We start from the raw sequence: 22,912 nt of genomic DNA, 5'->3' as shown, positions 1-22,912 counted from the left end.
TTTTACCGACCCAGAAGATTATTACAGCTACGCAATTAGCACGGCAGTTTATCGAGCAATTGTTTAGACTGTACGGGTTACCGCAGGACATAGTCAGTGATAGGGACTCTAAGTTTACGAGTGATTTTTGGAAACTTGTTTTTGAGAAGTTGAAAACAACTTTGAATTTGAGTTCCTCTGATCATCCTCAATCTGATGGCCAGACTGAAAGAGTGAATCAGATTTTGGAGGATATGCTTGGAGCATATGTATCCAAAAGACATATTTCATGGGAGTATTATCTTCCTATGTTAGAATTTGCATATAACAGTACTAAGCATACGAGTACACGTTTTAGTCCTTTCATACTTATGTATGGTTTTCAACCTAGATTACTTGTTACTATAGGATTCTCAGGACTTCAGCATGATGCAGCACGTAATTTTTTGCAAGATATGCAAGAAATGTTACAAGTTGCGAAGGAATTTTTAGAAGTGCTCAAGACCAAGACAGATTTTATTCTAATAGACATCGTTCACCCAGAGAGTTCTCTGAAGTGGTGTATTTGCGAGTTTCGAAAGATTCCGAGACTTTACGGACACATCGATCTCCGAAATTATCCCCTAGATACTGTGGACCATTTCGTATTACACGACGGATTGGTTCAGTTGCATATGAATTGGATTTGCCTTCTCATGTGAAAGTTCATCCTGTATTTCATGTCAGTAGACTTAAGGAAGTACTGGGTGGAACAGATCAGAGTTACTCCTCAAGAAATTATACATGTCGAGGACATGACATCTGTTCCGCACGAGCCTGAAAAGATTCTTGGATTTTGTGAAAGAAGATTGCGTAATACGCTTATCACGGAATACAAGATCAAGTAGAAGGATCGTGTTGAGGAGGACGCTACATGGGAGACATTAACTACTCTTCAGAGAGATTACCCTGGCTTTTTAGTGAGCTCAGGAGTGAGCTCTTAGAGGAAGGGGAGTATGTCATGTACACAGTGTGTATCTACCGTGTGCTACACGCACGCAAGACTAGCTTCGAGGTTTGGGGAAGCTTGGAGCTAGGCAGGCATATTGGAGAGCTGAGTTAGGGATAGACTAGCGGGCGGGCACCCAAGTATGGACGCCCGATGACCAGCCAAGAGCCTATAAAAGGGTGGCCAAGGTTAGTCATTAGTCATACAGAGAGTCTCGCGAGTTTGTGAGAGCTCTATGGTCTGGAGCCTGGATCTAGTGCAAACGTGCACCTGCTTTATGCAGCCGAGGCCGACAGCAGTCTCGAGGCCCGCGAGGGTAGCTTCGTGGCGGTATGGGACGTCACGAGGTAGAGGCTGGTCAATACGTCAACCTAGTTAGCTCAGCTTGTGGCTCGGTGGGAACAGCCAAGACTGTGGGCTTGGTCATGGTTGGGAGGTGAGTCAGGCCTGCATCCCCTTCTTGTTTGTTTGTTTGTTTGCAGGGTTCGAGTCTCGAATCAAGAGCGTTCTACGAGGAGATCCGATGGGGATTTGACAGCTGTCCAGCAAATCAGCCCGCCGTCCTCTTGCTTCTCCTCTTTCCGAACAATCCACCAATTAGCAACGCAACAGTCCCACTCTTGCTCCCACAACTCCCAAGATCTATCAAGAGCCTAGGGCTGTGATACAATGTCAAAATACGCAGCGGAGATGATGACAAAATCTGGAAACACTTGAGCAAGAACAGTGCAGAAAAACAGCACAAGAGAAGGAGAGAGAAACCACTTTTTCTCAACCCGCAAGCCTTTACTATCACTTTTTCCAAAAAAGTACGCAAGTTTAAGCGGAACTTCATGGATTCACATAATAGTGTTTATATGGAATCCATCGGCAATAATGACATGGAGTCGGTCGACGATGTTCACTTTGAACATATGGATTCAGAGGATAGTGTTTACATGGAGTCTGTTGGTAGTAACGACGTGGTGTAGGTCGACAAAGATAACTTCGGGCATGTGAAACCACCGGGATGGCTTGCGTTTTATCCACTACCAGTCGAAAAGCTAAAACATACTCGGGAGCACATGTCACGTGCATCCCGCACTTGGATGCCACGTCGACATATCTGTACAGAAGGTGCAGGACCTGGGATGGTAAACTGGTCCCATGTGAGCCCAGTCCGGGACGAGTCAACCAGGGATCCATGCCAGTTGTCCGAGGTCAGGTGTGCATTGTCCTGCACAAGAGTCCAAGGTCAAGTGTGCATTGTCCTGCACATGAAAGAGTGCCAGTCCGCGCTGTGAGTCTCCCTCTGGAATGATGTCAATGATTCTATGTATCAGGTATGGTACCAGATGCCAAATCATTGTGTAGATAGTTAGGGTTTGCTTTTAGAAAAAGGGGCTAGCCCATAGGGCTACCCCAAGTCCTAGTGTAGGCATGGGGATAGTGTGAAACCAACCCCATGAGGGCCAGGAAGGCCCTGGCTGAACCCACCAGCCATGGAGAGCTTGTAGGACAGCCCTAGGGGCATGCCAGGGGCAGCCGACAACACATCAAGTATTCTGATGGTTGTAGGGCAAGTTTGGGGCAGCCCATACAAGCTGCCCAGTCCCCAAAGCAGCCTAGCCCCTATAGATTCAGGCGCATAATGCCCAGCCAGCCATGAAGAACCTTTTATTGATTTTTTCTAGCATTTAATGCTGCATTTACAGTCATGGGCAGAAACTAAAGATGGCCGACTGCTGTTTATAAGTAGTATAAATGGGTGAGCCATAAACCATTTGTGTTATCTCATATTTCACCAAGAGCCAAGGCAAACAAGGGCCAGAAAAGCCAAGGAGTTGCTAACGCAAAGGGGTGAAGGACTGCAGGTCAAGGGCAGAGATTTCTCAGCCAAGAAAGGTCAAGATTTTTGTATTTTCTTTTCAGATTTACATCATTCTAATAAAGCAAATACACCATTCGTGGTGGGGGCCCTACAAAAGGTATTTGGGACCCAATACTGTGTCCTCTCCTCTCTCCCTCTCTCTCTCTATTTTTTGCACATCTTCATTCAATTTTGTGCGTTAATTCCATCGCAAAAAGTGTGCTGATTTCTGAGCATTGAAGTTACCGATCTCCCCCGAAGCTTCCGCATGTTCCAGTGGTATCAAAGCCTACTTCAAGTGCAAAGATTCAGCAAAGAAACCAGAATTTTTTTTCTCTCGCTCGTGTGGTTGGTTTTCAGACGCCGGTGGACTACCCCTTTCGGAGTGACTCCCGTCCCTCGAAGGACGGTTGGTTTTCAGCCTCTGGAAGCCTTCGAACGTCTCCCACACACATAGTGGATGGTCAGATTGCGCTCCAGAAAGGAAGTGCGTTTTCTTGCTATGGCCAGCTTCGACGACGAGAGAGACCAAGAACCTTGGGACCAGAGTGCACCAAGCAGCCCAGCTAGGGCACCAGGCTTGTGTTACAGATATGTTCTAGCAGATGATGCGAGCAATCGCAGACCAAACAACCAAATTGGAAGAGCAGAAGGTGCAGATTTTGGCTCTGGAAGAGCGTACTTGTTCTCCAACATCGCGTTTTCCATCTCCTCCTCCCTCTCCTTCCGTATCCCAGATTCCAGATTCTCGACAGAGGGACCCTCCCGCAGGGTCACGACCACAACCGAGCTCTCTGCTTAAATTGCAGATGCGTGCATTGGAGATCCGACAACGTGAAGACGAAGCCATGCGACGCGTGGAACACAAGCGTTACCTAGCAGCTTTGGACGCCAAATTGACACCGGCGGCGCCCTCGAATCATTTTCCCGAGAAAATGAATTTCAGTAAGTATAATGGTAAACTCGACCCCACAACTCTTTATTCATGGTTGCATGAGTTTGAAGCTTACTTTGCCGCATTAGAAAGACAGATACTGACAGAGTGATCTTAGCCAGTTGGTACTTGGAAGGTGAGGCCATTCCTTGGTGGACTCAGTGGGCTCAAGCCCACACCAGATTAGGTATGGCAGCTTATGTGTGGGACCAGTTTGTCCGCGACCTTAAGCAGCGGTTTCTACCGCCCCACTACCTTGAGCGACTCGAAGACGAGTTCAGGGGAGCGCGTCAAAACGCGCAACCAGTCCTTCGACTTTATGTTTGCAATTAGGCTTATCTGATTCGGACAAGAAAGGGCAGTTTTTGTATGGCCTTGACACGCAAATCCAGTGGGAGGTGCGTATGTTTAGGCCAACCACCTTTGAAGACGCACTCTCGCTTGCGCAAAGTGCAAAAATGAAGCATAATGGTGGCAAGCCCAAGACTTCCCAGCCGGCTACTCCCAAGGCTACTGCCTCAAGGGGAAAAGACCAGAACCAGACGGGGTCTTCTCCAGGACAGAGCCTGGGAGCCTCTGGCTCCAAGAACTCAAAAAGCGTCTAAGCTTACTCCATATTAGAAAGCGGAGGCAGGCAAGACAGGTGGCAAGTTGAGTGCTGAGGAGCTTTCTCAGTACAAGGAGGAGGATAGATGTTTCTTGTGTCATACAAAAGCACATACTTCTCGGGAGTGTCCTAAGAAGCCTCCAAAGCCTGCCGCCGCTACCTCCACAGCTTCCGTGGTGAGCTCAGCTCCCACACAGACCCCAGTGGCTTCCCCTAGTTCTTCAAATCCCGATGCTTCAGTTGGAGCAATTATTAGTCGAGAGCTCGAAGATAAGCAGAAGGGCGCCCATGACCAGGAGTATGAGCGCAACGAATTGATCGAGTCCTTTGGCTACATAGGTGGCCTGAGAGTCATTGTCTTATTTGACAGCGGCAGCATGGAGGATGTGGTCACGGAATAGGCTGCTAGGCGTGCCCGTTTCGTCCGGACTTCGGTGGACAAACAGATTGAGGGTTTTAGCACAGGCATGACAACGAGCGTCAAGTATAAAGCTCTAGGTGCTAAATTAGTTAATCAGGGCATAGAATTTGTGCGTGATTTTATGATTGCCCCTCTTGTAGGAGCAGACATAATTTTGGGTATTCAGTGGTTTCACAAGTTTCTTCCTGATGTCAAGTCGGACAAGCACACGTTCCAGATCAATCGGAATGTATCGAACGCCCAGTGACCATTAAGTGTGAGCCAGGAATTCCGAACTTTCCGCTCATAAGCCACTTGCAGGCTAAGCGAGCAGTAATAAGGAAAGGCACACATTGTGCGATGATATACATCCAGATAGCCCAGACGGTGGCCAGTGCTTCCGAGAAGTACTCGGCTCTCCATGAAAAGTTCCAGAAGATTTTTCTTCGGGACAGTCTCCCTCCCCAGCTCCCCCCATCCAGACCGGAGGACCACAAGATTGACCTCCTCCCAGGCTCGGAACCCCCAAGCAAGTTTCTGTATCGCCTGTCCAAGGCAATGGAATCGGAGTTGGACCGCCAACTCCAAGAATTGTTGCAATCTGGCTTCATCCGCCCAGCGTGTCGCCGTTTGCAACACCGATCTTATTTGTCAAGAAGAAAGATGGGTCTTCTCGGTTGTGTGTCAATTATCGTGCACTCAAGAAACTAATTATCAAGAGTCGATTCCCGATGCCTCGAATTGATTATATTCTCGAGAGGCTGAATGGCACAAAGGTGTTCTCGAAAATTGATTTAAAGAGGGTACCACCAGGTAACGGATTGTAGAGGGGAACATCCCCAAGACAGCCTTCCGTACGGAACAGGCCCACTATGAATTTATGGTCATGCCATTTGGATTGACGAACGCCCCAGCTACTTTCAACCGCATGATGATGCGTGTTTTTCGGGATTTATTGGAAAGTGTGTGTTCATATTTTTGGACGACATACTGGTATTTTCAGCTACGGTTGAGTAGCATGACATTGATGTGGAGAAAGTCCTTAGGTTGCTGGAAAGCAATGAGCTCTACGTCAATGAAAAGAAGTCAGAATTTTATTTGTTCCAGGTGCATTACTTGGAATACATAATTAGTGCAGAAGGCATTCGACTTAATTCAGCAAAAGTGGCCGAGATTGTCAACTGGGAAGTACCTCAGATAGCCTATGACATCAGATCCTTTGTGGGTATATGCCAGGCATACTCCACCCACATAGACAAGTTTTCTTATCTTTCGACCAATCTCACCGATCTGCTAAAGGGTGTGAAGACAAGAAGGCAAAAGATTCGAATGACTCCACGAGTGTCAGAGGCATCCCAGAACCTCAAGGTGGCTTTGTCAGAAGTGCCTTGTTTAGCACTTGCCTCGTGGGACGAGCCATTTCAGGTGATCACCGATGCGAGTAATATTGCAATTGGTGGTGTGTTACAATAGAATAGTCATCCAGTAGCTTACATGTCTCGTAAGTTACTGCCCGCAGAGAAAAACTACTCAATCTACGATCGAGTAACTCCTTGCAGTTATACAGGCCTTGAAACATTGGAAACATTTTCTTTATGGCCGTGACTTTGAGGTTAGCACTAACCATCAGGCATTACGCTAGATTCAAACAATGCCAAGTGCACAGTGGAGTGATCGACAATACCACTGGAGCCACATATTCCAACAATTCGGTGGTATGATTGAGTACCTTCCAGGAAAGGCCAATCCAATGGCCGATGCTTTGAGCAGGAAGGAACAAGTAACTTCAATTCAGACCACTAGACTCAATCTTGTTGGTACAGGACTAGATGACATGAAGCACACGTACGCGGATTCCAAGGAATTCGGTACATAGTGGGAACAAGCATTGGATGCCACAGGACCATGCCACTTTCTGGTATGCGACGATTGGCTTTTCTACAAAGGCCGACTATGTGTCATGAAGTCATTCAAGGCAGCTCTTCTCCATGATGCCCATGACGCCATTACTAGTGGTCATAAGGACGTAAATTCGACTCTAGAGAAATTGGAACGGCAATATTATTGGCCAAAGATGAGGCGAGATGTGTTTACATATGTACAATGCTATGATATTTGTCAAAAGGTGAAAGCTCCTCGTGGAAAGAAGATAGAGTTGTTACAGCCCTTGCCAATTCCTGAGGGTCCTTTCCAAGATATTTCAATGGACTTTGTTACGAATCTGCCTCCCAATCCGAGTAAGTGTAATACGCAGTGCTTAACTATTGTTGATAGATTTAGCAAATTTGTTATGCTTATTCCTTGCAGGGCCAATGTGACCGCCGAGGATGTTGCCCAATTGTTCATTCGGCATTGGTACCCGATTGGCGGGATTCCTAGGATCATAGTGTCAGACCACGATGCCAAGTTTACCAATCATTTTTGGAGGGCATTGTTTGATAACTTTGGTACTAAATTGAATTTTTCCAATGCATTCCACCCACAGACGAATGGCCAGACAGAGATATACAACCAGTTGGCCTTTGATGTGTTGAAGTGTTATGTCCACGATCACCAAGGTAAGTGGGAATCTTATTTGCCTTTGGTTCAAGCTGTTTTGAATCATTCTTTTTCTTCAGCTATTGGCAGGGCTCCATATGAGGCAGCATTTGGAAGACCTTTCCAGTCATTGTTCACCAAGACCTCGTCTTTAGTACTTGAAGCGAGCAGAGTGACGAAGTCTTACCAGGAGATTTTAGAGTCAGTAAAAGATAAATTAGCTAAAGCGCAAGAGCCCTATACTCGACACGCCAATAAAGACAGAAGGGATATGAAGTTTTCGACAGGGGATTGGGTTTATCTTCAGATTATGAAGCAAAGGTTGAAGCAGGTGGTTGAAACGTTTTGTTCCAAAATAAATCGTTTCAGCATCGGATAGCTCGCTCGCTGAAGCTCCCCGCCTCACCCTGCTCTGCGCTGCGCACCCTCGCTCCCCCCCCCTCCTCGCGTTTTTTTCCTTCCGCCCCCCGCTTGCTTCCCTCTGCTCGCCGCTGCGCCCCCCCTCTCTTTCCTCGCTGCTGCGCCGCCCCCCCCTCCTTCCTCACCGCTGCGCCCCCTCTTCGCCATTCCGCCACCCCCCCCCGCTGCCGCCTGTTCGCCTTCACCCCCCCGCTGCCGCCTTCACCCCCCCGCTGCCGCCTGTTCGCCAGTCCCCCCCCCCCGCTGCCGCCTGGTCGCCCCTCCCCCTCTTCGCCTGCTCTCGCCGCCTCCTTTCAGCAGCGCCCCGCCTCCCACCTTCTCGCGTTTTTTCGCCGCCCCCCCCCACTGGGCCTCTCCTCTTTTCGCCGCCCCCCCCTTCCCTCCATTGTCGTGTTGCTTCCCATCCCTTGGGGGTTTTTGGTTTTTTTCCCTCTTCGTCTTCAGTCCTTCCGCCTCTTGGTGTGCATCCCGCTTCTTGCAGGTTTTTCGCTTTCGCCTCGCCTTCGCTTGAGCTTCAGACTCTGATGGAGACTCCTCCCGCCTCGTCTCAGAGGGACTCTTCCGCAGCCCCCTCGCCCGCCACCGAGGTCCTCCCCATCAGGCTTTCTCTTTCGCCGGAAGAGGAAGCGAGCCTCACCGCAGAGGTGGAACGCCTTCAGGCTCACTCCACCATCTGCCGTATAGTCGGCACTCGCCCCAGCAGAGGGGAGATCAGGGATCTACTTCAGGCTCGCCTTCTTGCAGATGTGGGCAAGATCCTTGATGTACAGCTCTTGGGCCGGGGACATTATCAGATCGAGTTCGAGGCCGCCCAGAGCGTTGCCAAGGTCCTTGCCATGAGTCCTCTGGATATCAGGGGCGCTCGGGCTTTCTTCAGGCCTTGGCAGCATGGATTTGACCCAGCTGCGGCGGAGCAGGGAGAGCGCCTCTTCCATATTACAGTTTGTTTCCCTGGTCTCCGCCGGGAGTATCTTCCGCTCCTCTCCAGGCTTGGAGCACTGGTGGGCTCGGTTCTTGAGACGGGCCCCTCAGCAGCTTCAGTGGTGGCCAGAGCAGCTGGGCTACCTTCGGTCAGAGTGTTAGTATCTGACATCTCCTCCCTTCCTAAGGTCATTCAGCTACCTAGGATAGGGGGGGGGTGGATAGATCAGAGAGTGGAGTTTTCGGGGCTCCCGAACCAGTGCTTCATTTGCAGACAGGTCGGTCATTTGGCCAAGGCCTGCCCTCGCAGGAGACCTCGGCCCTCACCACAGCAGCAGGCCACGGATGGCCCGCCCACAGATTCGGCTCGGCAGGATGCCTCAGGGACACCTGCTCAGGCCACAGAGACCTCGGAGTGGCAGCCTGGACAGGGGCGCCGTCGAGGGAGACAGCCACAGCAGCACGCTCAGGTACCGCTGCAGCAGCAGCCACAGTCTCAGCCTCACTGGGTTCCCGTGAGGAACAGATTTACTCCCCTTCAGGAGGAGACCCATGCAGCGACCGAGGACCAGGAGATGCCAGCTCCCCCTCCTTCACCTCCCCCACACCCATCCCCTCCCACCGCCTCGCTTCCACCATCGCCTCCTCCCGCCTCCGCTCCGGTCTCGGCAGCGACTCCCTCTCCGCCTCCTTCGCCTCCCCCTCCTCCCCCTCCGCCCGCCTCGCCTTCCCGGGAGGTCCTGGCAGCTCCCTGGCGCTCACCTGCAGTCCGGAGGGCGCTGAGCACTGACCTCGCTCGAGCATCACAGAGGAGACCTATGCCGATTAGGGCCTCACGGATTTCATCTATTCGTAGTCGGCTGAGTCGCCTCGGCATTCGACAGCGCTCGGCGGCGTTTGATTATACCTTCACACGGCTTTTTGGAGCAGAGGGCCCCCATGAGCCAGCACCCATCCGAGTGCATGTAGTGATACCTCCGGCCCGCGGGGAGGAGGCACTAGACTCAGCAGTGGCCTTCTCGTTTCCTCTATGTGGACCTTGTGACCGGGAGTGGACTCTAGAGCTCGCTCTCAGCACGTTGAAGACTCAGGCAGTTGAGTTTTCTCACCACATGAGCGATTTGGAGGTTACAGATGTGCTAGGCCGACTTTGGGAGTTGGCTCATTTTGTCTTGGATCCCGGGGGTGTGGATACATCCGGGATTCGGCATTTGGTCGTGCGCATAGTTGCAGATTTGGCGCGCGACCCAGGATATGTGAGCATTCACGAGGTTACTATGTCAGAGCAGGAGGCAGTCGCCATGGGTCACAGCCACTGGCGCCTGATCCGGGATTCTTGCAGTACACCGGGTGGGCAGACTCGCAGCCGTTCGGATGGGGACTACTCTCCATCCAAGCCGCTTGCGAAGGCCCGCCGTACGGCTGAGACAGCATCCACCTCAGTAGGACATCCATGAGGATCATCTCATGGAATGTACAGGGCCTTGGCGGAGCACACTTTATACGCTATCGAGGCTGCTTGAGGCAGGAGCTACAGAGATGTCTGGTTGGTGGCAGCATTGACATTCTGATGATGCAGGAGCACCACTTGGGTGAGAGCAGGATCCGGAGATATGGTTCAGTGATGCCTGGTAGATGGGACACTTTCTGGTCTGCAGGGTTTGGTCCGTTGGGTGGACAGGGAGGAGTATGCATGGTTATTGCAGATGCATGGCGGCAGGCCATTGTGGACCGAGGGATCATTGTGCCTGGTAGAGCACAGTATGTCATTCTGAGGATGCATGATGAGCTATTGGGTGTGCTCAACATCTATGCGCCCAATCATGCTAGTGCCAGAGCAGAGTTCTGGACTCAGGTTACAGATGCATTGCCAGAGGCCGCACATTGGTGTGTTGGGGGAGACTTCAACATGCTTGAGGACCCGGCAGATAGGGTGGGAGGCAGTCATGTTACAGTGCACGGCACGGAGCTTGCAGCTTGGGACCGGTTTTGTATGACGCTGAGGATCACTGATGCATGGCAGCATGGGGCCTTCTCCCGGTCTCAGGACAGTCTTAGTTTCTCTCGGTCGGATCGCCGGCAGGGAGGGACTAATCTATCTCGGATTGATCGCTTTTATGTGGGCGATTGGTTGGGGGAGCGAGGGGGCTCCGTCGGCATTCTTGCTGGCACCTCATTTTCAGATCATGCGCCAGTTATACTGACTTTGGAGGAGGGGACACGGGAGCCCAGCTTGCAGTTGAGGATCCCAGAGAGGGTACTTGCAGACCCCAGTCTCGCTGAGGACATTGAGAGGATCTGGCATGATAGTCAGTGCTCTGACCAGGATGCAGCGGGCCAGTGTGCCCAGGGACTCATTGATCTTAGCTCTTTTCTACACGCTGCAGCTTTGACACGACTGGGAGAGATTCGCGAGCGGGAGCAACGGCTGAGACGCAGCCTTGCTTCGCTACAGCGCCTTCAGGAGCAGCAGCCTGCATGTGAGTGGGTGGCGTCCCAGCTGAGCCAGGCACGCCAGGAGGTTAGAGAGGCAGAGGAGCAGAGACATGAGTTTTACTATCGTCGTCAGGCCTCTCAGTGGACGCAGCTTGGTGATAGAGTGACTGGGGAGTTTTTTGAGATCACTGGACCCCGTCATGCGCGAGCAGGGGTTCGCCAGCTTGCTAGACCGGATGGATCGATAGCTACTGAGCTCGGGGAGATCAGAGCCATTGCCACAGCTTTTTATCGTGACTTGCTTTCAGCGGAGCCAGCCACTGAGGATCGAGATGTATGCAGACAGACTGTGTGGGCCCATGTGCAGAGGAGGGTCACAGACCATATGCGCACAGTTCTAGGTGCGCCTCTATCAGAGATTGAGCTTGCCGAGGCCTTGAGGGTCCTGCCGCGACATAGTTGCCCAGGGGAGGACGGACTGACGCCGGCCTTTTTTATGCGCTATTGGGACCTTTTGGGGCCAGGCCTCCGCAGGGGCTTTCAGCATGTATTGGACACTGGGGTGATGCCGCAGAGCTTTTCAGAGGGCTTGATCTATCTTATCCCCAAGGGGGAGGGAGTATCGGATGACATTCGGCATTGGAGGCCTATTACGATCCTCAATACTGTATACAAGGTCTTGGCAAAGGCCTTGAGTTTGAGGATCCAGCCCTTCCTGGGGGAGTTGATTCATGCTACTCAGACAGGATTTGTCAAGGAGCGCAGTATCCTTGACAACATCTTTACTTTCTGGGAGGCGACGGCCCGAGCTAGGTTTCTTGGCGAGGACTTGGTCGTGATGCTTCTCGATTTTGAGAAGGCATACGATAGAGTTGATTGGGGATTCTTAGAGGGCACTATGCTACGCCTGGGCTTTGAGCCAGGATGGATCAGAGGGGTGGCAGCTTTGTATTCCACAGCTCGCAGCCAGGTGCTGATTGCAGGAGGTCGGGGGCCGAGTTTTGAGCTGACCAGATCAGTCCGTCAGGGGTGTCCTCTCGCCCCTTTCCTTTTTCTCTTCTTTGCGGAGGCTATGAGTATGTATTTGACGGCAGAGGAGGTTGGTTTGAGAGGACTTCAGCTCCCAGTCCGGGGGGAGGATTTGCTTGATGCTGAGTTTGCAGACGACACGGGCTTATTTTTGCATGGCCAAGAGGCCAATCTTATTCGGGCAGAGCAGTCGCTCCAGGTTTTTAGTGCAGCTTCGGGAGCATTGATCAATTGGCGCAAGACAGTGGCCTTTTGGATCAGTAGTGCTCCCACTCCGGCATGGAGTCCGGACCCCGGTTTTAGATGGATTCCTCCCGGCACAGCAGTGCGGTATTTGGGATGCCAGATTGGCCTCGATTTGTCACCTGAGCAGCAGATTGCCCCGCTTCTTCTGAGCATTCGGAAGAAGCTATTGTATTGGAGTACAGCTCGACTATCCTTGGCTGGGAGGGTGGTGGTGGCAAATCAGGTGTTGTTAGCGACCATGTGGTACATTACGTCTTGCTGGATTTTTTCGAGCTCTTGCATCAGCCAGGTACAGAGGCTGATCAGGAACTTTCTGTGGTCTGGGCGGGACGGTCAGCCAGCTCGGGCAAAGGTTGCATGGGCAGTTATTACACTCCCGCTGGCTCAGGGCGGTTTGGGCATTATAGATCCAGTCGATCAGAGTAGAGCCTTATTAGGGAAGCTTATTGTTCGGGGGTTGCTTCCAGGCGCTGAGCCTTGGAAAGAGCTCCTCTTGCAGCGATTGCAGGCCCGGGCGCCTCCTGCAGGGGGTACTTGGGCACCAGAGATTCGCTGGATATTCATAGAGATGAGGAGGACAGGCCTCAGTAGAGGATGGGAGGACAGATTTGCTTTGAGTATCCTGAGAGCTTGGGAGCTGCTGAGACCGGGGCTCTCTCAGCGGCCTCCGTCTTGTGTTGAGGAGCGGGCCAGGCAGCCGCTCATCTGGAGCCCAGCGGTTCGTACAGAGCAGGGTCATATGCTGGGTTCTCGGCCTCGTCTAGCCTGGGGACCTTTAGCGGCAGGCCCAGCTCATAGTTTTGGAGACTGGCAGGCTTTCTGCAGTCTACCAGAGGAGACCCAGGTGGAGAGGCTGAGTCACTTCAGAGGGGGGTTGATTATGAGGGATGATATTCAGGAGGCACTTTCAGAGGAGTGGTTCACACCTCTCGAGCCAGTGGCCCCACGGTGGATGGGTGCCTTCACACAGTTGGAGATCCTGATTGCTGTCAGAGCTAGCACTGAGGATGGCAGATGCCTCTATTATGAGATTCAGGATGAGGGCCGACTCCAGAGAGTGGAGGTGGAGTCGCCTTTGGTTGCAGAGTGTACCTTTCAGAGGATTCGGGTAGTGGCTGCCGCTTCTCGGAAGTGGCATATTGACCCCGACCCTGCTGACGTGCTCCCGGATTGGCGTATATGGGCATATGCAGCGCGCCCCTTGGCCCGGCTACAGTGGGACCCCGGAGAGTACGAGTGGCATGATCCTTATGCATCCCTTGAGGCCACAGAGATCACATTTTTCCAGTATACTGTTCGGCTGGGACGACATATTTTGACGGCGAGGAGGACGGTTTCTCCAGCGGCAGCGGGACATTGGCGATTGCAGGGACTATCACAGGAGTTCCTGGAGGATTTCTGGGCTCGACTCTGGGCTAGTCGACAGGCCCGCAGGATCTCGGCTTTTCAGTGGCTGGTCGCCCACAGGGGCTCAGCAGTTGGCACTTGGCTTGTTTATAGCGGTCTTCCGGCGGCCTGCGTCCGATGCGGCCACCCTATGGAGACACAGAGACATTGCCTTTGGGATTGCCCTCAGGCACAGCAGATTTGGCTGCGGATGCTGCGTATTCTAGCCCCCCTCTCTCCAGAGGGTATGTTTACGTGGGGTGCCGCTGCTTGGTCGACTTCGTCAGGGCCTGCTATGGGCTATGAGATGGAGCAGGGCAGTCAGGCCATCAGATTTATTAGGGGCCAGCCTCGCCTGGTTCCGGCACCGGATTTCTCGTCCGACAGCTGGACACAGGAGAGGGATTTACGATGGGAGCTCCTCAGCAGCCTCACCATCTGGTTCACCTGGAGGGCCCGGTGCTTCACGGCCTTTGAGGGGAGATTAGAGCCACCAGCAGAGACTGTTCGGGGGATTTGGCAGGAGTTGATCCACACCCTGCGAGGACAGTACGACCGCATCCGGGGAGACTCGGATGAGGCGATTTTACGGCGCCAGGCCTTTCATACCACTTGGCGCTGCGGCCCGTTCTACACCCTGCACACGGGATCCCCCCGCTGGCACTACAGGCCACCTGTTTGGCTCTTCCCCCCCCCCATTGTATGATTTAGCCACTCAGTCCTTTAGACTGATGCTTGTATTTTGCAGCACCTAGGGAGAGTCTCCCGGGCTGCCATGATGTATTCTCTGCTCTTCTCTCTGTTAGGAGCAGGAGAGATCTCTTTTGTAGCCCTACGGGCGTTTTTTTTTACATAACTAATGAAAGGCCTTGAAACATCGAGTAACTCCTTGCAGTTATACAGGCCTTGAAACATTGGAAACATTTTCTTTATGGCCGTGACTTTGAGGTTAGCACTAACCATCAGGCATTACGCTAGATTCAAACAATGCCAAGTGCACAGTGGAGTGATCGACAATACCACTGGAGCCACATATTCCAACAATTCGGTGGTATGATTGAGTACCTTCCAGGAAAGGCCAATCCAATGGCCGATGCTTTGAGCAGGAAGGAACAAGTAACTTCAATTCAGACCACTAGACTCAATCTTGTTGGTACAGGACTAGATGACATGAAGCACACGTACGCGGATTCCAAGGAATTCGGTACATAGTGGGAACAAGCATTGGATGCCACAGGACCATGCCACTTTCTGGTATGCGACGATTGGCTTTTCTACAAAGGCCGACTATGTGTCATGAAGTCATTCAAGGCAGCTCTTCTCCATGATGCCCATGACGCCATTACTAGTGGTCATAAGGACGTAAATTCGACTCTAGAGAAATTGGAACGGCAATATTATTGGCCAAAGATGAGGCGAGATGTGTTTACATATGTACAATGCTATGATATTTGTCAAAAGGTGAAAGCTCCTCGTGGAAAGAAGATAGAGTTGTTACAGCCCTTGCCAATTCCTGAGGGTCCTTTCCAAGATATTTCAATGGACTTTGTTACGAATCTGCCTCCCAATCCGAGTAAGTGTAATACGCAGTGCTTAACTATTGTTGATAGATTTAGCAAATTTGTTATGCTTATTCCTTGCAGGGCCAATGTGACCGCCGAGGATGTTGCCCAATTGTTCATTCGGCATTGGTACCCGATTGGCGGGATTCCTAGGATCATAGTGTCAGACCACGATGCCAAGTTTACCAATCATTTTTGGAGGGCATTGTTTGATAACTTTGGTACTAAATTGAATTTTTCCAATGCATTCCACCCACAGACGAATGGCCAGACAGAGATATACAACCAGTTGGCCTTTGATGTGTTGAAGTGTTATGTCCACGATCACCAAGGTAAGTGGGAATCTTATTTGCCTTTGGTTCAAGCTGTTTTGAATCATTCTTTTTCTTCAGCTATTGGCAGGGCTCCATATGAGGCAGCATTTGGAAGACCTTTCCAGTCATTGTTCACCAAGACCTCGTCTTTAGTACTTGAAGCGAGCAGAGTGACGAAGTCTTACCAGGAGATTTTAGAGTCAGTAAAAGATAAATTAGCTAAAGCGCAAGAGCCCTATACTCGACACGCCAATAAAGACAGAAGGGATATGAAGTTTTCGACAGGGGATTGGGTTTATCTTCAGATTATGAAGCAAAGGTTGAAGCAGGTGGGCAAGCGATGCCCAAAGTTGTCTTTCATGAGCTTCGGACCTTTTCCCATCAGGAAGAAGATTAATGAGGTGTCTATGCAGTTAAAGTTACCTCCGAGTTGGACTATGCACGATGTGTTTCACGTCAGTTGGTTAAAGTCATATGCACGTAAATCCCTTCAGAAGTCAAAGACGAGGCGGAACCAGATATTATTGATGAAGCAGAAGTTATGGTTCTAGAACAAATCCTTCTGCACCGTTCAAGCATGGCTTAGGCCGAAGACAAAGACAGTTCCTCACGAAGTTTCAGGACCGAGGGACCCATGAAGCAGTATGGCTTGACAAAGAGTTTTTCGAAGACTATCCGACGTTATTGACAGATTATTTAGAGGCTATGCAGCTTCCGTCAAGTTAAGCAGAAGGGGATGTCACGTGCATCCCGCACTTGGATGCCACATCGACATATCTGTACAAAAGGTGCAGGACCTGGGATGGTAAACTGGTCCCATGTGAGCCCAGTCCGGGACGAGTCAACCAGGGATCCATCCCAGTCGTCCGAGATCAGGTGTGCATTGTTCTGCATAGGAGTCCAAGGTCAGGTGTGCATTGTCCTGCACATAAAAGAGTGCCAGTCCGCGCTGTGAGTCTCCCTCTGGAATGACGTCAGTGATTATGTGTATCTGGTATGGTACCGGATGCCAGATCATTGTGTAGATAGTTAGGGTTTGCTTTTAGAAAAAGGGGCTAGCCCATGGGCCATACCCCAAGTCTTAGTATGGGCATGGGGATAGTGTGAAACCAACCCCATGAGGGCCAGGAAGGCCCTGGCTGAACCCACCAGCCATGGAGAGCTTGTAGGACAGCCCTAGGGGCATGCCAGGGGCAGCCGACAACACATCAAGTATTCTGATGGTTGTAGGGCAAGTTTGGGGCAGCCCATACAAGCTGCCCAGTCCCCAAAGCAGCCTAGATTCAGTGCCCAGCCCCTATAGATTCAGGCGCATGATGCCCAAACAGCCATGAAGAAAAGCGCAACCTTTTATTGATTTTTTCTAGCATTTAATGCTGGATTTACAGTCGTGGGCAGAAACTAAAGATGGCCGACTGCTGTTTATAAGTAATATAAATAGGTGAGCCATAAACCATTTGTGTTATCTCATATTTCACCAAGAGCCAAGGCAAACAAGGGCCAGAAAAGCCAAGGAGTTGCTAACGCAAAGGGGTGAAGGACTGCAGGTCAAGGGCAGAGATTTCTCAGCCAAGAAAAGTCAAGATTTCTGTATTTTCTTTTCAGATTTACATCATTCTAATAAAGCAAATACACCATTCGTGGTGGGGGCCCTACAAAGGGTATTTGGGACCCAATACTGTGTCCTCTCCTCTCTCGCTCTCTCTCTCTATTTTCTGCACATCTTCATTCAGTTTTGTGCGTTAATTCCGTCGCAAAAAGTGTGCTGATTTCTGAGCATTGAAGTTACCGATCTCCCCCGAAGCTTCCACATGTTACAATACTCGGGAGGGCATTACCCACGTTACGGATGATATCAGACCCAAAGTTGATGGGTGCTCCATGCCTTTACCAAACGATGACCGTGGAGTTGTCAAGTGGTTCCAAGAAGCTCGTGATACATGGGATTCACGTACGAATCCGCATACACATTGGTGGATCCAAGAATGGCTCGATAGTCTCGACAAGAAAAAAGCATGATGTTTTTTTTATAATAATAAAAAAACAAAGCATGGCATGATTTTTTGAACAAAGCTGGACAAAGGGACTTTGTGGTGTACTTGCGAGTTTCGGAGGCACGTGTTTCGTTCTTAGTTATTGAACCAGCGTGTTATGAGATATGTGTTTATTTTTCACATGCAAGATAGGGTTTAACACTAAAACAACAGTGTTGTACCGTGTTATGCAAGTACACATGTTTGTTCTGGAGTACACATGGGAGTTTTTACTCCAAGAACTTTATAGACACATACAAGAGTTAGTCATGGCCTTGTACCATGCAAGACATAGACCTAATACCCTACAGATATTGGAATGACCATTGTTTTCGTTGTTGGGCTTTCATAGGCAAGACTTATCTACATATGTAAGATTGAGGAATAGTTGAGTACACATTGACATTGTGGCTACACCGATATTTGATAGAGGGCATCTAGATTAAGTTTACTTGTTGAGTTTCACTGTCAGATTGCATGACAAGACGGTTATGCGACAATACCCAATATGTACATTTTCAGCCTTATAGTCCTCAAGGTTTTGATTTTATGTCCATAGCAAGAGTGTGTACAGATATTCACGCTATTCCAAGTATAACCGCCTATTCTTATACCAAGACTATTGAATCATGGTTATTCAAAAATTTACGCTATGCGCATAAGTTTTGGAAGCAAGTTTTGGTTTCCAAGATTTTTTGGGTGCTTTGCTTGCAATGCTGGTCAAGGTTGTTCTTCTTTGTGTACACAGATGTTGTCTAATCCCTGGACCGAGTTCTTCCTTTTGAGAACTGGTTTCAATTTGTGGCACATGGTCAGCCATTGGCATTTATTGTTTCTGATAGATCGCGACAGATCCACAAACTAGTGTTTTATAGTAATCATAGCACGGGTATGGGGTGTATCATGGTGGTATGGGACGCCATGATCCATCGCATGTTACGGGGCTACACCCAATTGTCAAGCCTTTATTCAGACTCTGCGCCTACAAACACAAGGCTATCTCAACATTTTTGAGGGATAGATACTTTACTTTTGATACAGATAGTTATGATACATGCTAGCTTGTCATAACCAGGTCTGTTGGAACAGTTGTTCCTTTCATGTCCAAGGTCCTCATAGACCTTTTGAGATCTGTTTGGGAAGTTAGATTTCTGAGGTGATGAAGTACAGATTGATGATCTTTTCTAGAAGATCGATTCTTCTCTTGTTTGGGAAGAGACTTCTGTTGTGTTCCACTTGGTTCAGGCTTCAGTAGTAGGTTCTAGGTTTTCCCAGTTTTGTGTTTTTTTTTCCAGACCATTCACCAGAATTATAGAGGACATCAAGATGAAAGCATGGTAGTCAAATGGAAGATACTTCTGGTTTTTGGATAACTCTTTAGGACAATGGTTGCTTACCTTTGGTACTGGTAGCATTGTCAGCTTCGAGTTACTCAGATGATCCATTTGCTCCGGATTAGGCTTTTGTCACTAGGACTTGACGCTCATGTCATGTTACTTGAGCAGGTCGACCTCTGAGTCGGATTGTCCTTGAGACTATTGGTTTCAACCAATAGAGGGTGTTTCTCTAGTGTTGCGAGTGTGACAACTTCTCCTTGAGTTCTTTTTCTTGAGCTCAAGAGTGAGCTCTTTTGAGGAAGGGGAGTATGTCATGTGCACGCTAGGGGCAGGCAGATTAGCGAGCTAGAGTGTAATATGTTGTGGGTGGACATGTGCTTTTTGGTCCGCTATTGATAGTGTGTGCTTTTTGGGTGTTCCTTCCCTATTTATTGGGGGGAGGGATACCAGTTGGGCACACACCGATGGATGGAGCACAGGAGTGCATAGCGCGTGGAGTAGGAGCACCATCGCGCGGGAGGCCGACGTCCTTGGGGGACAACCCCGGGTGGTAGAGTACACCAGATGAGGACGATGACAGGGCACTCACGAGAGCATGCCGCTCTAGCTCGTGGCTCGGTGGGGACGGCCAAGATTGTGAGCCTCGCTCACGGCTATCATGGTTGGGTGGCGAGTATGCTTGCACCCAGATATGTCTCTTCCGCTTTGCCTTCTAGGGTTAGGGTTTGTTGCTTTGTCTTGCTTTTCATGGCTGTTCTGCAGATTTCCCTCTCGAAGAGATCTCGGGATTTGACACTTGGCTATGAACATGTGAGACCTCATAGGGTATGTCGAATAGTAGTATGCAATGCAAATGATGGCGCACAGCAGGTGACGGGGGGTACAATTGTACAGAGGCATCTACTACAGAATGGCGGGCGGCGCTAGAATCGACATGACAGCAATATGACTCCATGCACAACCAGTTGATCATGAACAGCAGGTAGTTGACTGGAGGTTATACGAACAGAGTGGCTCTCCTAAAGGTTGTGCACAAGTGATAGCGACTAGCACTGTGATGCAGCAGTCGTTTGAGATAGAGAGAGAAAGAGAGCTAGAGAGAGAAGACAGTACACGACTAGTTACAAAGGTTGCCTCGGTGACAAGCACACACAAATATCTAGATATTATTTCATACCCCTCTCAGAGGTGGTTCACACTCAGATAAGACACTACCACTCTCTAGGAGGTGGTTCACACACACACGCAAGCAATACCTTGATCCCAACACTAGTCTCTTCCAAGACACGTTCCCTGCAGCAAGGACTCACTGGTGGTAGAAGTTTGGAAAGGGGTTTTGGGGGGATTTGGGGTTGTGTGGGAAGAGGGGGTAGAGGGAGCTTGGACAACTTCACCCGACAGAAAACCAATTTCTCTTGAACTTGGGTTTGAATGGTCTCAAACAGTGTCGACGTGGACAAGAATGGTTATTTATTGATCAGCCCATGTTGTCAAATCAGCAGTCCGCTACCATCTCATGTGCCAGAGGACGATATGCTATGCATCCACATATCCAAATTTAGTACACAGCTAGACAAAGCAGGTATGTCAGATGAACTGCGTGATGATGGTATTATGCATGTGCAGCCTATATCCAACATAGAAAAATCCAAATAGGCAAGTACATACGTGACAGCAGGAATGGTATGCATGATGACAAATATGTGCATATGTCCCAAAAAATGCCAAAGCAAGAAATGTATATGTACAGCTATATCAACAAAAGCAAAGTTTGGGCAGACTTACTGACAGAGGGTCTGTGATTTTGATTTGAGCGCCGGACGCTTCTCGCAGCTCACGGATTCGGGCACCCTGCTTGCCTATAACTCTGCCAATTTTACCAGAGGAAACCAGGAGGCGGTAGACGATGTCAGAAGGCGATGTGGAAGCTCGCTTGGCAGGGCCGGGCCCACTGTCCCCATCAGGATCTGACAAGGGTCTCTTCCTGGAGACGCCCTTTGGAGACGGGATTGCGTTCAGGCGGGGGAAGAACTGTACAGCCGGGTTGAGGCTCTTGTCGTACGCACCCATGTACATACTCTGATCATATGTGTTGGCCATGTAGGCAGGGATGCTCTGATCATATGTGCCCATGTATGCAGAGTCTGGATAGCAGCAATGCGTTCCGCGATGCGCAGCATTTGGATCGTTTGTTGTTTGTGCGACCTGTTTCACATTCGTCCGGCTGGTGCAGTAGCGTCCTATTTGTGTGTGTTTGTGCGACCTGTTTCACATTAGTCCGCCTTATGGTACAATAGTTAAAAGTGGGAATAAAGGGGTCTAGTAGTTAACGTGGCACCCTTCTCATGCAATGCGGTTTTGTTTTTGGCCCAACCCTTCCCCTCACTCCACAAAGGGGTGAAAGAATGTGTGTGTTTCTCTTTCTTAGAAGAAAAAAGAAAAAAGAAAAAAGCAAGCAGTAGGTTGGGGGGGACGTACTAGCATCTCCTAGCTCTCTTTTTTTATATATATTTTACTGCCTTTGCACATATAGGGCTGCCCTCGTCTTATGGGAACCATCCCAGCCATAGAGTGCGTGTAGCCTTGCCCAATTGGATGCACAATAAATTTATGTATAAATCCTCAATGTACTTTTTAAATGCTTTCAAGAGCTATCTCTTCCATTGTTGCTAACAAACAATACATGTCCTAGCCATCTTATGCAATGAGAGTGATAGTGTGTCAAGCAAAGGTTGCTATCAACAACCAAGGCTTCGAATCGATGCCTTATCATTGTCAAGGGTGCAACACACATCTACAACTTCGGATTTAATATTTGATGAAAGAAGGATATAATTTGGCATTAAAGAACTCGACAAAAGGAAAAAGCTGTTGTATTGAACTCTCGTGGCATCTTACTTTTTTAAATTAATCCATAAAAAATAAGTTTTTTAATATCTTGTCTTAACATCTTTTTTGGGGATTTAAAGTTAGCACAATAAAAAACAACAATAGATTTCAAGCACTATTGCTCTGAGAACATCAATTTACATAGAGTATATATAATTTTGCATTTTAACTTAGAATTGTGTAAAAACTCAAGAGAAGGAAAAAGCCATCACATTAAACTCTCATAGCATCTTACTTTTTTAAATTGATTCGCAAAAAAGTATTTTATTAATGTTTTGCTTAACATCTTTTTTGGGGACAATGGCTAGGTGATTAAGGGACCACACTTCTCCACCAAGGACGTAGGTTTGAGTCTAGCCCACCCCTCCCCCTCATTCCACAAAGGGGGTGAAAGAGTGGGTGTTATCATAAACATGACAAAAAAAATGTAACAATGAAATGGCAAAGAGAGAGAGCTCAAATTAAAATGATGAATTGATTAGGTAGGTTTAAGAAATACCCAAAAAAAATTTAGGGTTTGAAAGGTGAGCTATCCCCCTAGTACCTGCATCCATTCGAGAGCAACAAAAAGTGAAATAGTGAAGCTTGTAGGATTGAATGAGGGTATCTAGTTTGCTTATCATACCATTAAGCTTAATCACTCACCGATTGTCAACCATGAAGTGTTGAGATAAAGTAGCTTCTCTTGGATGATGCATTCCTCTTGTTTGCTTCATTTTATCCATGTTGGAACGGGATGGCTTGCTCAAAAGGTGTACTAATGGGAGGTTATCTTTGTGGGGCCATTGTCCTTACAAGTCGAGTGGTACCTTAAGTCGAGGATCATTTTAAATGGAGGTGGTGAGCCATCATGCAAAGTGCTTGCACTTGTTTCTGTGTGGTCATGGTGGGTAGTTACTTGTTCTATGGTGAGGGTCCACGTGTTTGGTTAATGTCCATGGCTTTTAAGTAAAGGTTTCAATAGTTATACAACAAAGCTTAAAGAGTGGTTTGGTTAGAGATACAAGGGGTTTTTAAGGAGACATGTTTGTAAATATTTCCAAC

At 49.2% G+C, this 22,912-nt stretch overlaps 1 protein-coding gene across 1 annotated transcript in view; it reads right to left on the bottom strand.

Annotated features, from left to right (window-relative positions):
• Positions 1 to 21,192, bottom strand: part of LOC147640330 (RNA-binding KH domain-containing protein PEPPER-like) — a 79,119-nt gene extending 57,927 nt beyond the window's left edge. The window contains exon 1 of the mRNA XM_086779275.1: positions 20,765 to 21,192. Within this exon, the coding sequence (XP_086635401.1) occupies positions 20,765 to 21,112 (348 nt within the window). The 5' untranslated portion in view covers positions 21,113 to 21,192. The remainder of the gene's footprint in view (positions 1 to 20,764) is intronic.
• Positions 21,193 to 22,912: the final 1,720 nt, after the last annotated feature.

This window comes from Cibotium barometz, chromosome 3 (assembly GCF_041138505.1).
Source record: "Cibotium barometz isolate CiBa-2024 chromosome 3, ASM4113850v1, whole genome shotgun sequence".
NCBI classification, from domain to species: Eukaryota; Viridiplantae; Streptophyta; class Polypodiopsida; order Cyatheales; family Cibotiaceae; genus Cibotium; species Cibotium barometz.
This window is presented reverse-complemented; position numbering and strand designations above follow the sequence as displayed.